The following is a 15149-nucleotide window of genomic DNA, read 5'->3' on the forward strand; positions in this document are numbered from 1 at the left end:
ACTGAATCCTGACCCATTCATTTCAATGGGTCTGTGTGCATGCATCAGTTTTGCGTTGTGTGAAAAACGCAGCATGTTCTATATTCTGAGTTTTCCACGCAGCCCTGGCCCCATAGAAGTGAATGGGGCTTCAGTGAAAAACGCATTACATCCGGAAAAAAGTGCGTTATTCACTGATGGTTGCTAGGAGATGTTTGTAAACCTTCAGTGTTTGTGTTTTTTTTTTTTTTTTTTCACGCGCGTGCAAAACGCAATGCACTCGTGCGGAAAAAACTGAACGCAATCACAGACAAAACGGACTGAACTTACTTGCAAAATGGTGCAAGTTTTACTGATCGCTAAGGCCTCTTTCACACGGGCGTCCCGGATTTGCTCCGCATGCGTTGCGTGTGCATTGTTGGAAAACCGCGCAAGTAGGCACGCAATTGCAGTCAGTTTTTTTCCGCGCTAGCGCAATGCGTTTTGCACGCGCGTGATAAAAAACTGAATGTGGTACCCGGACTTCTTCACTGAAGTTCCCGTTTGGGTTAGGTGTTCTATTAATTTTTATTATTTTCCCTTACAACATGGTTATAAAGGAAAAGAATAGCATTCTTAATACAGAATGCGAAGTAAAATGTTGCTTGAGGGGTTAAAAAATGAACTCTCCTCATTTGATCGCGCAGCCGGTATAGTCGTCTTTCGCCTTCTTTCAGGACCTGCAAAAGGACCTTTGACGTAATTGTGCTCACCACGTGGTGAGCGCGGTGATGTCAGCGCAGGTCCTGCTGAATAAAGATAGAAGGTGAGTTACATTTTTTTATTTTTTTTTTAACCCCTCAAGCAACATTTTACTTCGCATTCTGTATTAAGAATGCTATTCTTTTCCTTTATAACCATGTTATAAGGGAAAATTAATACAGTGAATAGACTTTTATCAATTTACTAACGTCATCTCCTAGCAACCATGCGTGAAAATTGCACCACATACGCACTTGCTTGCGGTTTTCACGCAGACACATTCATTTCTATGGGGCCTGCGTTGCGTGAAAAATGCAGAATATAGAAGATGCTGTGATTTTTACGCAACGCACAAGTGATGCGTGAAAATCACCGCTTATCTGCACAGCCCCATTGAAATGAATGGGTCCAGATTCAGTGTGGCGGAAATTTTTGCCCGTGTGAAAGGGTTACATAGCATCATAAGGTCCCTTTCACACGGGCATGACTGATTTGGTCCGGATGTGTTCCAGATGAGCTCAGTCAGTTTTGTCTGCGATTGCGTTCAGGTTTTTTTTTTCTGCGCGGGTGCATCTCCTAGCAACCATCAGTAAAAAAACGTATTGCTTCTGGATGCGATGTGTTTTTCACGTAGCCCCATTCACTTCTATGGGGCCAGGGCTGCGTGATAAACGCAGAATATAGAACATGCTGCGATTTTTCACGCAACGCAGAACTGATGCTTGAAAAACAAACAACGCTCGTACACAGACACATTGACATGAATGGGTCAGAATTCAGTGCGGGTGCTATGTGTTCACATCACGTATTGCACCCACGCAGAAAACTCGCTTGTGTGAAAGGGACCTAAATCAATATAACGCTATGTGACCCCCGGCAGTGCTGGAAGTTCAGGCTGGGTGCTGCGCTGCGAGTCCGGAACGAGACACTTGCTCGTCTGAAAGGGGCCTAAAGGTGGTTTCTGGGAACTAAATATTCCGACCTATCAGAGTAGATAATCAGTATTTGGTGGGGTCCGACTACTGGCAACACTACCAATCAGCTTTTGGAAAAGGCTATGGGCTTGGATGGTTGCTTTGGCCTCTTCATACTATACCAGGCACAGCGCCGTACATTGTATAGTGGCTGCGCTTGGTATTGCATTTCAATCTCATTAAAGGGGTTGTCCGTGTTATTTTTTTGTTCTTTCTATCTAGGCAAATGTAACCGCTTTCCAATTAACTCACTTTATCTCCAGTGGCTGGTTTCTCAGATTTCACTGAGGGTCACATGACCTGTGATGTCAGCTTCTCTCCCTGCTCTGATTGTGCACAAGCCTGAGAGATCTGTACACCAGAGGTCACTGTGCTGGCCACGCCCCCCTGCACTGCCGGCTGCTGCTGCTGTCTGCTCTCTCCCAGGATTCTTAACCCTTTCAGCTGCACAGACTCAGGGCTGAAGTGTTTACTGTGTAGCTGCAGGCAGTGAGGAGACAAATGCTGGGCACAGGAGCTGAAAGAGAAGTTCTGCAGAGCATTGCAGGAAGATCCTGTGTGTATTAGCAGTGTCATTGTACAGCTAGGGATTGTAGTACTACACATACAACATGCTGCAGAGTCTCCCAGCAGGCAGATATGTCACTCAGGGCAGCACTTGTATTCACTCCCTTAGCAGTGTCATTATACAGCTGGGACTTGTAGTCCTACACATACAACATGCTGCTGAGTCTCCCAGCAGGCAGACATGTCACTCAGGGCAGCTCTTGTATTCACTCCCTTAGCAGTGTCATTATACAACTGGGACTTGTAGTTCTACACATACAACAAGCTGCAGAGTCTCCCAGCAGGCAGACATGTCACTCAGGGCAGACTTATTCACTCCCTTAGCAGTGTCATTATACAGCTGGGACTTGTAGTCCTACACATATAACATGCTGCTGAGTCTCCCAGCAGGCAGACATGTCACTCAGGGCAGCACTTGTATTCACTCCCTTAGCAATGTCATTATACAGCTGGGACTTGTAGTTCTACACATACAACATGCTGCAGAGTCTCCTAGCAGGCAGACATGTCACTCAGGGCAGCTCTTGTATTCACTCCCTTAGCAGTGTCATTATACAACTGGGACTTGTAGTTCTACACATACAACAAGCTGCAGAGTCTCCCAGCAGGCAGACATGTCACTCAGGGCAGCACTTGTATCCACTCAGTTAGCAGTGTCATTATACAGCTGGGACTTGTAGTCCTACACATACAACATGCTGCTGAGTCTCCCAGCAGGCAGACATGTCACTCAGGGCAGCACTTGTATTCACTCCCTTAGCAGTGTCATTATACAGCTGGGACTTGTAGTCCTACACATATAACATGCTGCTGAGTCTCCCAGCAGGCAGACATGTCACTCAGGGCAGCTCTTGTATCCACTCCCTTAGCAGTGTCATTATACAGCTGGGACTTGTAGTTCTACACATACAACATGCTGCAGAGTCTCACAGCAGGCAGACATGTCACTCAGGGCAGCACTTGTATTCACTCCCTTAGCAGTGTCATTATACAGCTGGGACTTGTAGTCCTACACATATAACATGCTGCAGAGTCTCCCAGCAGGCAGACATGTCACTCAGGGCAGCTCTTGTATTCACTCCCTTAGCAGTGTCATTATACAGCTGGGACTTGTAGTACTACACATACAACATGCTGCTGAGTCTCCCAGCAGGCAGACATGTCACTCAGGGCAGCTCTTGTATTCACTCCCTTAGCAGTGTCATTATACAGCTGGGACTTGTAGTACTACACATACAACATGCTGCTGAGTCTCCCAGCAGGCAGACATGTCACTCAGGGCAGCTCTTGTATCCACTCCCTTAGCAGAGCGGGGGGAGGGGCAGAGATTGTTTTTATTGCAAGTAAACAAAGGGCCAGAAGAGAACCAGGAAAATGAGGAAATATTTTTTATTTATTTTTTTGCCTAAAAGTTAGCCTAAGGCTTCATGTACACGGCCGTTGTTTTGGTCCGCATCCGAGCCGCAGTTTTGGCGGCTTGGATGCGGACTATTCACTTTAATGGGGCTGCAAAAGATGTGGAAAGCACTCCGTGTGCTGTCCGCATCTGTTGCTCCGTTCCGTGGTCCGCAAAAAAAAATAGAACATGTCGCTTTGCGGACAAGAATAGGCGTTATATTAACCCCTTTAGGACACAGCCTGATTTCACCTTAAGGACCAGGCCATTTTTTGCAAATCTGACCAGTGTCACTTTAAGGCTACTTTCACACTTGCGTTCAGAGCGGATCTGTCTGCTGTCTGCACAGACTGATCCTCTCCTATAATGCAGACGTTTGGATCCGTCTGCATTATAGTTTAAAAAAAATTCTAAGTATGAAAGTAGCCTGAACGGATCCGTCCAGACTTTACATTGAAAGTCAACGGGGGACGGATCCGTTTGAAGATTGAGCCATATTGTGTCATCTTCAAACGGATCCGTCCCCATTGACTTACATTGTAAGTCTGGACGGATCCGCTTGCCTCCGCACGGCCAGGCGGACACCCGAACGCTGCAAGCAGCGTTCAGGTGTCCGCTTGCTGAGCGGAGGCTGAACGCTGCCAGACTGATGCATTCTGAGCGGATCCGCGTCCACTCAGAATGCTTTAGGGCAGTACGGATGCGTTCGGGGCCGCTTGTGAGCCCCTTCAAACGGAGCTCACAAGTGGACACCCGAACGCTAGTGTGAAAGTAGCCTAAGTGGCGATAACTTTAAAACGGTTTGACTTATCCAGGCCATTCTGAGAGTTTTTTTTCGTCACATATTGTACTTCATGACACTGCTAAAATGGAGTCAAAAATATATTTTTTTATTTATAAAAAAATACCAAATTTACCAAAAATGTGTAAAAAATTGCAAATTTGCAAATTTCCAAGTTTCAATTTCTCTACTTCTATAATACATAGTAATAGCTCCAAAAATAGTTATTACTTTACATTCCCCTTATGTCTACTTCATGTTTGGATCATTTTGGGAATGATATTTTATTTTTGGGGGATGTTACAAGGCTTAGAAGTTTAGAAGCAAATCTTGAAATTTTTCAGAAATTTTCTAAAACCCAATTTTTAGGGACCAGTTCAGGTCTGAAGTCACTTTGTGAGGCTTGCATAATAGAAACCACCCAAAAATGACCCCATACTAGAAACTACACCCCTCAAGGTATTCAAAACTGATTTTGCAAACGTTGTTAACACTTTAGGTGTTCCACAAGAATTAATGGAAATTAGTGATACAATTTCAAAATTTCACTTTTTTGGCAGATTTTCCATTTTAATATTTTTTTTACTTTTACAAAGCAAGGGTTAACAGCCAAACCAAACTCATTATTTATGGCCCTGATTCTGTAGTTTACAGAAACACCCCATATGTGGTCGTAATCTGCTGTACGGGCACATGGCAGGGTGCAGAAGGAATGGAATGCCATATGGTTTTTGGAAGGCAGGTTTTGCTGGACTGTTTTTTTTTTTTTTGACACCATGTCCCATTTGAAGCCCCCCTGATGCACCCCTAGAGTATAAACTCCAAAAAAGTGACCCCATTTTAGAAACTACGGGATAGGGTGGAAGTTTTCTTGGTACTAGTTAAGGGTACATATGATTTTTGGTTGCTCTATATTACACTTTTTGTGAGGCAAGGTAATAAGAAATAGCTGTTTTTGTTTTATTTTTTGTTATTTACAACATTCATCTGACAGGTTAGATCATGTGGTATTTTTTATAGACCAGGTTGTCACGGACGCGGCGATACCTAATATGTATACTTTTTTTTTAATGTAAGTTTTACACAATGATTTCATTTTTGAAGTAAAAAGAAATGTTTTAGTGTTTCCATAGTCTGAGAGCCATAATTATTTCAGTTTTTGGGTGATTACCTTGGGTAGGGTATGATTTTTGCGGGCTGAGATGTTTTATTAGCACTATTTTGGGGTGTGTGTGACTTTTTGATCGCTTGCTATTACACTTTTTGTGATGTAAGGTGACAAAAAATGGTTTATTTAGCACAGTTTGTATTTTAAATTTTTTACGCTGTTTATCTGAGGGGTTAGGTCATGTGATATTTTTATAGAGCCGGTCGATACGGACGCGGCGATACCTAATATGTATACTTTTTTTTCCCCTATTTTTTTCCCCCATCTTTTATTTGGGGAAAATTACGTTTTTGTTTATTTTTACTTGAAACTTTAAATTTTTTGGGGGGGGGGAAACTTTATTTTTTCAACTTTTTTTTAACTTTATTTTTTGTCCCACTTTGGGACTTGAACTTTTGGGGGTCTAATCCCTTTACAATGCATTCCAATACTTCTGTATTGGAATGCATTGGCTGTATTAGTAATACTGTGTGTATTACTCATACAGCTTCAAGCCTGTGAGATCCAGGGGGCTGGATCTCAAAGGCTCGTCACCGGAAGGCATCGCGCTGCCTTCCATGCCATCAGGTCCCCCCTACGGGACCCCCCCCGCGCATTTAATCGAGGTGCCTGCTCAATGATTTGAGCAGGCACCGGCTTCCGATCACCGCCCGCCGCGGTGATCAGAAATACACAGGGCGTACAGGTCCACCCTGTGTCCTTAAGTACCAGGACATAAGGGCTGTGTCCTGAAGAGGTTAAAGGCTGTCCGTGCCATCCCGAAAATTGCGGAACGCACACGGACGCCATCCGTGTATTTCGGATCCGCTGTTTGCGGACCGCAAAACACACAACGGTCGTGTACATGTGGCCTAAGGCTACTTTCACATTAGTGGTTTTTGCGGATCTGTCACGAATCTGTAAAAAATTCTTCCGTTACAATAATACAACTGCATGCATCCGTCATGAACGGATCCGGTTGTATTATGTCTTATATAGCCATGACAGATCTGTCATGAACACCATTGAAAGTCAATGGGGGACGGATCCGTTTTCTATTGTCAGAGAAAACGAATCCGTCTCCGTTGACTTACATTGTGTGTCAGGATCCGTCTTGCTCCGCACCACATCACGGACAGAAAAACGTTGCAAGCAGCGTTTTGGTGTCCTCTTCCAGAGCGGAATGGAGACTGAACGGAGGCAAACTGATGCATTCTGAGCGGATCCTTTTCCATTCAGAATGCATTAGGGTAAAACTGATCTGTTTTGGACCGCTTGTGAGGGCCCTGAACGGATCTCACAAACTGAAAGCCAAAACGCCAGTGTGAAAGTAGACTAAGCTGTTAAATGTGTCATATTCAGATACAGTTTGTGAAGTTTCAGATCTGCTAGATCTGCTCCGGTTGGTGCTAATATAGAGACGTGAAATATATAAGGAGAGAAAGAAAAAAAGGGTGGAGGCAGCGCCCCGTGTGTGATACCGTTATGTATAGTTAATGATTTTACGTAGATTGCGCTTACCCTTTAGGGTTGTGAGGAGTCACAACGCCTACAGTTCGCTCTGCTGAAAGAAATCCCGTTCAACGTTCGGGGAAAAAAAATCTGCTGCTGCTGCCAGGTCCTTGCCCTTCACCGTGGGTTTGCGGTTTCTGGGATGGGTAGATGAGTCAATGGAGTAGAAGATCGGACCCTTTTTTTTTTTTTTCGGCGCTGAAGCAGATGGACTCAGAACCAGGATTATATTTATTGAAGAAAGGAGTTTTATTCAAAGTCAACGCGTTTCGGGGGCGAACAGCCCCCTTCATCAAGACAATAAAAGCTTATACATATACAGGACAATAAAAGCTTATACATATACACTGTATATGTATAAGCTTTTATTGTCCTGATGAAGGGGGCTGTTCGCCTCTGAAACGTGTTGACTTTGAATAAAACTCCTTTCTTCATTAATATTATCCTGGTTCTGAGTCCATCTGCTTCAGCGCCGAAAAAAAAAAAGGGTCCGATGTTCTACTCCATTGACTCATACTGACGTGAAAAGCAGAGTTAACCCTGGTGGGCACAATGTGGCAGCTGCTGCCTTGTTAACTCTTGTCAGCCAAAGGCTGCACAAAATTGTAGGTTACCTTTAAATTTGTGCTGCCATTGGCCACTGTGGATGGGCAAGGTTGCAGCTGTCCCTCTGTGTCCACCACAATTCATGCACAAAGCTGTAGACCATACAAACTCAGAAGCATGTAAAACTCCTACCCTCTATCATTTACCTGTAGCTGCACCCGAGCTTCATGAAATGAGTTCTTATGGTTGAGCACACAAGCCTAAGATCAGATCGCCAGGCACAATGCCATCAGCTGAAGTAGTTGGAACGTAGAGTCATGAATGATGGTCCACATTCTGGAGGCTGATGGACAGATTTGGGTATGTTGGATGCCTGGAGAGCACTGCCTCTGGAGATGAATAGTGCTTACCATAAAATGTGGATAACTGTATGGGGCTGTTTTTAAGGGTTTTGCTAGCCCCCTTATTTCCAGGGAAAGGTAATGTTAAAGGGGTATTAGGAATTGTAGAGAAATGAGTGGGCAGCAGTCAATGGCCATTTCAGTTTGGTTGCCAGGAGGCCATGATGATCCCACTTTGGTTTGTGTTTCTTCCTGGTATTTTTCCCTGATAGGACTTTGGAATTTCTGCAGGGTAAGGCCTCATGCACATAACTGTATGTAATTTGCTGTCCTTTTAGTGCATGCTGCATTTTTTTGTGCGCCTAATAGTAGAAATGCCTGTTCTTAGCCTCAAAATGACCAAGAATAGAACATGTTCTATAATTTGCAGAACAGAAACATGAATGCGGACAGCACATGGATGACATCTGTGTGCTGTCTGCATTTTTTGCGGTCACATAGAACTTAATGGGTCCGTGTCCAAAAAACTACAAAAAATGCGGATCTGACTCGGATCAAAAGTAGTTGTGTGCATGTGGCCTTAAGCTGCCTTCACACATTCAATGCTTCGGCAGTGATTTCCATCAGGGATTGTGAGCTTAAATCAGGAGACGGTCAAAACCACAGAACAGGAGCAGATCTTTCAATTATACCTCATCTCTGTGTAGCCTTCACTCCTGGTTTTGGCTCCTAATCACTGATCAAACACTGGCTGTGAAAACCCTTTACTTGGGAAACGTCTGAGTAGAGCCATGCTAGCCACTTACCTGTGTAGATTCCATGAGTACTTCACATCACATGTGGCAGTCAGTCATGTAGGTCTATGGGCTGTACTGTATACTGCTCCATCAGTAGTGCATCCTCCGGTAATTAACATGTCCAGCTGATGAGCATTTCTCTCAGTGCCAAACGAGATTCTTCTAGAACGGAGCAGAGACTGTTCTGGGAATTGTGTGCTTCCTGTTTATTTCGGGGCTTATCGTAAATATCTCAGTAGGTAGAAGCAAAGTAATTTTTATACTTATTAATGGGGTTTTCTGTGATCCAATAGGATTTAGAGACTGTCTGGAACTATTTAGAACACAAAAAAAACCACTCCTTTTTACAGTGTCCCAGCTCCTCTACTCCAGTCCTAGTCAGAACAGAAATAATGATTTGCCATATAATCTCCTGTGAGCACTTCCAGCTAATTAATGGTGTCGGTGCTGATGCTTGCACAGATATCACGTGACTGCTGCTGTTGATTGGCCAGCAGCAGTCATGTGCGTGTATGTGGCATGTCATCACTTCTCGTCCAGTGGGCATGGGAGCCACTCGGATAAGAGGCGTATCTCTTGGGTTTTGAACCCTGTCCAGTCGGCCTCTGTATTCTATTAGATCTCAGACAACCCCTTTCAATATTTTGAAAGACTTCCTGGTGGCGGCCATATTGAAGGAGCAGGTATCCTTTGTATTACGGTTGGGCGATTAATTCAATTAATTTGCCCTTTGGCAATTATGTTAGCGGATTTAGCTGTGAATTTCACCCTTTTCAATGGAAGGATGAGATCTGCACCAAATTGCAAAACGGCAAGTAACTAATGCGATTTGGGTGCGGATCTTCTGCATGTTTACTGGACCCGTGTGCAGGTAACTACCTCTGCCCGTCTTCCTCTGGTGGTGCTGAGTGCAGCTGTAGGGTAATCCTGCTCCCCTGCCGAATGGTACGATCCCTCCCAGACTGTAAGGATAGCGATGGACTTTACTAGCGGGATTGTTTATGCAGTCTCATGCGCTTGTCCCTTACACATTGGAAATACTGTTTTACATTTAGAGCAGGCTGTTAAACTGCCATCATATTACAGCTTTACAAGCTTATGCCTCCCAAAGGGTATGCATTATTAGCAGTAAATCTAAATTATATCCCAGAAATGGCAAATAACGTTAATACGTTTTGTATAATAAGCATCTGAGAATGTTCAGATCTGAATATATATTTAAGACCAAGCTCCTAGATCCAGCAGTGGCCTGCTCTGTAGTGCTCTCCGTCTGTCTCGCCTGGAAGGCCTGCCTTTTGTCAGTCTTCTGGGTCCCACCAACCCACCAGCACAGCGCAACAAAAACAAAGGCAATTTCGCAGAAGTCTGCATATAAGTGGTCATTGACCTGTAGCTCCTGATGGCAATGGACATGTGTTAAACTGTTCACATGGTGCAGTACTGCGTGGCGGCCTTTGTTTTTGTGGCGCTGTGCTGGTGGGTTGGTGGGACCCAGGGCCATGGGTGGCATTGTCAGACAGCAGGGTTGCTGTTTGACTCCTGGGTCCTGCCGCCTACTAAGGCAGTGCCGCTTTGTCACGCATTGTGCTGCAACTTTTTGTCAGAGTAGGTCCCACTCAAAGAGGAGACCTTGGCGTGGTGAGTGGGCTTATGCCTTTTGATCAAAATGTACACTAATGCCTCTTGTACAGCATACAGTATGGGGGCTGTACACTTCTATATAGCGCTGATAAGCGAGTTTAATTAGATCAAAGCATAGCATTGTGAATGTGCGATCCAGTTCTGATTTTCTCCCGCTGATACATGCGACACTGGTCTCTGGATCTTTCAGGATAACTTTTATACTTGGCACAACCCTCTTAAGGGTACTTTCACACGATCGTAAGACGTCTGTGCCCTTGCTGTGGACCGCAAATTGCGTTCCGCAATATACAGGCACTGGCCGTGTGAATCCTGTATTGCGGCACGGATCCATTCACCTGAAGGGGTCCGCAATATACAGCAAAAAATATGTCTCATCTTCTGCAGTGTTGAGTCACAAACAAAAACGCCCACTGAAGCGCTTCCGATCTGTGCCTCTATTCCACACTGCGCTGTATCTTTAGCATTGCGGACCCATTCAGGTCAGTGGATCCACATCCGTAATACAGGATTCCCACGGCCGGTGTCCAGATTTTGCAGTCCGCAATACGGGCACGGACCCCCTACGGTCATGTAAATGGACCCTAAGGCCTAAATGTCATATTACCGTATTTTTCGCTCTATAAGATGCACTCCCCCTTATGGGGCAAGCTGCACAGCACGGCCGGCGTGTGTATCAGGGAGGAGGGGCTGGGGGCCGGCCTTTAGTTTTGTAATGGGAGCGGGGCCCGGTGCAGTAACTGTATTCTATTGCATCGGGCCCCGCTCACTGTACTAATGCTATCTACTGTAACTGCAGGCAGGCAATGGTTAACTATAGATATGTTCGATCCAGCACTGAGCAGCCTGTACTTACGATCATAGCAGGCTGGAGGCAGGGTGGGTGGGCACTGGCAGCGTAACTTCCTACGTCACGTGCCTGCTCCGCCCACTTTATGAATGAAGCAGGCGGCGCAGGCACGTGACGTAGGAAGTTACGCTGCCAGTGCCCGCCCGCCCTGCCTCCAGCCTGCTATGATCGTAAGTACAGGCTGCTCAGTGCTGGATCGAACATATCTATAGTTAACCATTGCCTGCCTGCAGTTACAGATACCATTAGTACAGTGAGCGGGGCCCGGTGCAATGGAATACAATGACTGCACTGGGCCCCGGCTGACATTTTAAAACTAGTGTAGATGCCAGCCCCCACCCCCTGTATTGGGGGTCATTCAGTGTCTGACGCTGTTATGATGCTATTTATCCCCCCCCCCCCCCCATAGCAGTGTCATGCTATCCACAGACCCCCCCCCCCCATAACAGTGCCATCCACAGACCCCCCCCCCCCATAACAGTGCCATCCACAGACCCCCCCCCCCCCCATAACGGTGCCATCCACAGACCCCCCCCCCCCCCATAACGGTGCTATCCACAGACCCCCCCCCCCCCATAACGGTGCCATCCACAGACCCCCCCCCCATAACGGTGCCATCCACAGACCCCCCCCCCCCATAACAGTGCCATCCACAGACCCCCCCCATAACAGTGCCAACCACAGACCCCCCCCCATAACAGTCCCATCCACAGACCCCCCCCCCCCCCCCCCCCCCCCCCCCAATAACAGTGCCATCCACAGACTATCATTAGTTCAAAGCCCATTTCTTTGGTTAAACTTTTTTTTCTTATTATTTTCCTCCAAAAACCTAGGTGCGTCTTATAGGGCGAAAAATACAGTACATATATACTGCACCTGCTGTCCTACAGATCTGCCCGGGAGAGGGGAATATGCCCAGAACAAGTCAATTGCTATATGATATGTAATAAAACATTGAAATAATCCTGATTTCTTCGATTTTACTTGTTCCAGGTGATGGTTACAGAAGCTAAATGACGCCATTTAAAAAAAGAGGCGAAGCAGTGATTAATGGCAGCGTTCTAGGGCCCGTCCACTGGAGGAGTCCAACAGCAAGAGGAAGTGGTCACTTGCCATAATGAAGAAAATCAGTCTGAAGACATTTCGTAAATCTTTTAACTTGAACAAAAGCAAAGAAGAAAATGATTTTGTAATGGTACAGCAGCCTTCAATTGCCAATACCTTTGTGAAAGATGACTCTCTGTTTGGTAGCTGCTATGGCAAAGACTTGACAGGATGTGAAATCAACAGTGAAGATGAGAAAGGCGGCAAAAATAGGTCAAAAAGTGAGAGCTTAATGGGGACTTTGAAAAGGCGCCTTTCAGCAAAGCAGAAGCAAAAAGGAAAGGGAAGCACATCGGTTAACTCTGCAGAAGAGGACACATTTTCTTCATCTTCTGCACCTATAACTTTTAAAGATGTGAGATCTCAAAGGCCTCTAAGGTCAACATCCCTTCGAACACACCATTACAGTCCAACTCCATGGCCCTTACGTCCAACAAACTCTGAAGAGACCTGTATAAAAATGGAAGTGAAAGTTAAAGCGTTGGTCCATTCCACCAGTCCCAGCCCTGTGCTTAACGGCGTTCGAAAGGACTTTCATGAGCTGCAGTCAGAAAATGTTTATCAGGAACAAAGTAATGCATTGAAAAGTACAGAGTCCCATAATGGAGATCTCCATCTGCATATTAACGATCACGTGCCTGTAGTTCTAGGACTTGTGCCTCAGGATTATATTCAGTATACTGTGCCTTTAGATGAGGGAATGTATCCTTTGGAAGGACCACGTACTTACTGTTTGGATAGCTCATCCCCGATGGAAATTTCTGCTGTACCTTCCCAAATAGGAAGTAACGGCTTCCACGGAGAGGAAAGTCACGTAGCTCCGGATGTAGTAGTGGCTTCGGACATCTTTGTGGACCAGACGGTGAATGGTCTACTGCATAGTACCAATGGAGTTATTTTTCAAAACTCCAGGGTAAGTCACAGCGACGTGCCACCACTCTCACCATTGCTACCTCCAGTCCAGAGTAGTCAAATCCAAAGGAACTTTGCAGGATTTAATAGCACAGAAGCACACATGGCTGAAAGCATGCGTTGCCATTTGAATTTCGACCCCAACACTGCTCCTGGTGTGGCCCGAATCTATGACTCTGTACAAAGCAGTGGACCTATGGTTGTCACCAGTCTTACCGAGGAGCTAAAAAAACTTGCAAAACAAGGTTGGTACTGGGGACCCATCACCCGCTGGGAAGCAGAAGAAAAATTGACAAACGTGCCAGATGGCTCCTTTCTGGTCCGAGACAGTTCTGATGACCGTTACCTTTTAAGCCTAAGTTTTCGTTCCCATAGTAAAACGCTTCATACTAGAATCGAACATTCAAATGGTAGATTTAGCTTTTACGAACAACCAGACGTGGAAGGACATACCTCCATCGTTGACCTTATAGAACATTCCATCAGAGACTCTGAAAATGGAGCGTTTTGCTACTCCAGGTCTCGCGTTCCAGGATCAGCGACGTATCCAGTTAGACTGACCAATCCAGTGTCGCGATTTATGCAGGTGCGGTCTTTGCAGTACCTGTGCCGTTTTGTCATACGTCAGTACACCAGAATAGACCTGATTCAGAAACTGCCTTTGCCAAACAAAATGAAGGATTATTTACAGGAAAAGCACTACTGAACTTGTGGGAATTTTGCAATTTGCACTTTGGGATAAAAAAAAATAAATGAAATACAGTTTACAGACTTTCATTGCTATGTGACTATTTTGCTGCCATACATTTTAGTTCTGAGAAATACATGTAATGCATTATTCTCTATCATTTTTTTTCTTAATAGTAAAACCATAAAACATCTGATGCGTGAAATCACCATCTTTTATCAAAAATCACAATGTGAACTATTAGATTCTCCTATTTTTTCCATGTTCTTAGCTGCTATCCACTGTGACTATTATGCATTGAAAGCACACATTTCATGTGTTCTTTACCACCGCTGACATTAAATTGAACCTGTAGATTTCAGCTTTCGTTACCTGTTTGTTTCTAAAGGAGGAAACCTTCACACTTTTAGAACTAAAAAAATAATAATTCTACGCATAAGCATGGTTTAGTAGTCATTGGAAAATATCACCGGAAGGTTACATGTGGTTGTTATTGGTATTTAGAATACACCACCGGCACAGAATAAGCAGCAGTGTCCAAACGGCTCCGCAATAACTGTTATCAGGGGCTAAACAAATCACTTGTATAAAAGTAAAAAGACACTGCGCTCAGCCTATTAATCCTAACCCTTATCAACCTCTGGCTCTGACTGTGTAGAACCCGTCCACCTCAGTTTCAAACATCAAGATTACCTTGTTTCCGATATGTGGAATCAAGGGACCACCTTCTCCAGTGTTCAGATATACACAAATTCTTCTGTGCAGAGGTTATAGCAGGTAAAACAGGCTGTATGGAGTTCGCCCCGACCGGTAGTGAGACTCCGCTTGTACTTGCGCTCGCAATGGGAGCTGGTGACATCACCTCTGCCCGTAGCTCAAGAGGTGACGTCACCAGCTTTTTTACTCCTTGAAAACCCTACTTAAACTTGGCCATACACATACAGTCTGGCCCTGATCTGACAAGCCATTCAACATACTTAGGGTTTTCTTAAAGGGGTATTTCCATTTGATCGCCTCTGGGACCACTACAGATCTTGAGAATAAATGGGCCAGTGAGTATGGCGCTAGACCCTTTCACTGTTTTGTGGTGCACAGGGGCACCAGTAACCTCAAGTGGAAAAAAATACTTAGAAGAGGAACACCGCCATAAACCCTAGCACTGCAGCCCCTTCA

At 45.1% G+C, this 15149-nt stretch overlaps 1 protein-coding gene across 1 annotated transcript in view; it reads left to right on the forward strand.

Moving 5' to 3' along the window:
• SOCS6 (suppressor of cytokine signaling 6) overlaps positions 1–14378 on the forward strand; it is a 29805-nt gene extending 15427 nt beyond the window's left edge. The window contains exon 2 of the mRNA XM_040433021.1: positions 12266–14378. Within this exon, the coding sequence (XP_040288955.1) occupies positions 12390–13994 (1605 nt within the window). The 5' untranslated portion in view covers positions 12266–12389 and the 3' untranslated portion in view covers positions 13995–14378. The remainder of the gene's footprint in view (positions 1–12265) is intronic.
• The last annotated feature ends 771 nt before the right edge of the window (positions 14379–15149 follow it).

The sequence above is a fragment of the Bufo bufo genome, chromosome 5, assembly GCF_905171765.1.
Source record: "Bufo bufo chromosome 5, aBufBuf1.1, whole genome shotgun sequence".
Classification (NCBI taxonomy): domain Eukaryota; kingdom Metazoa; phylum Chordata; class Amphibia; order Anura; family Bufonidae; genus Bufo; species Bufo bufo.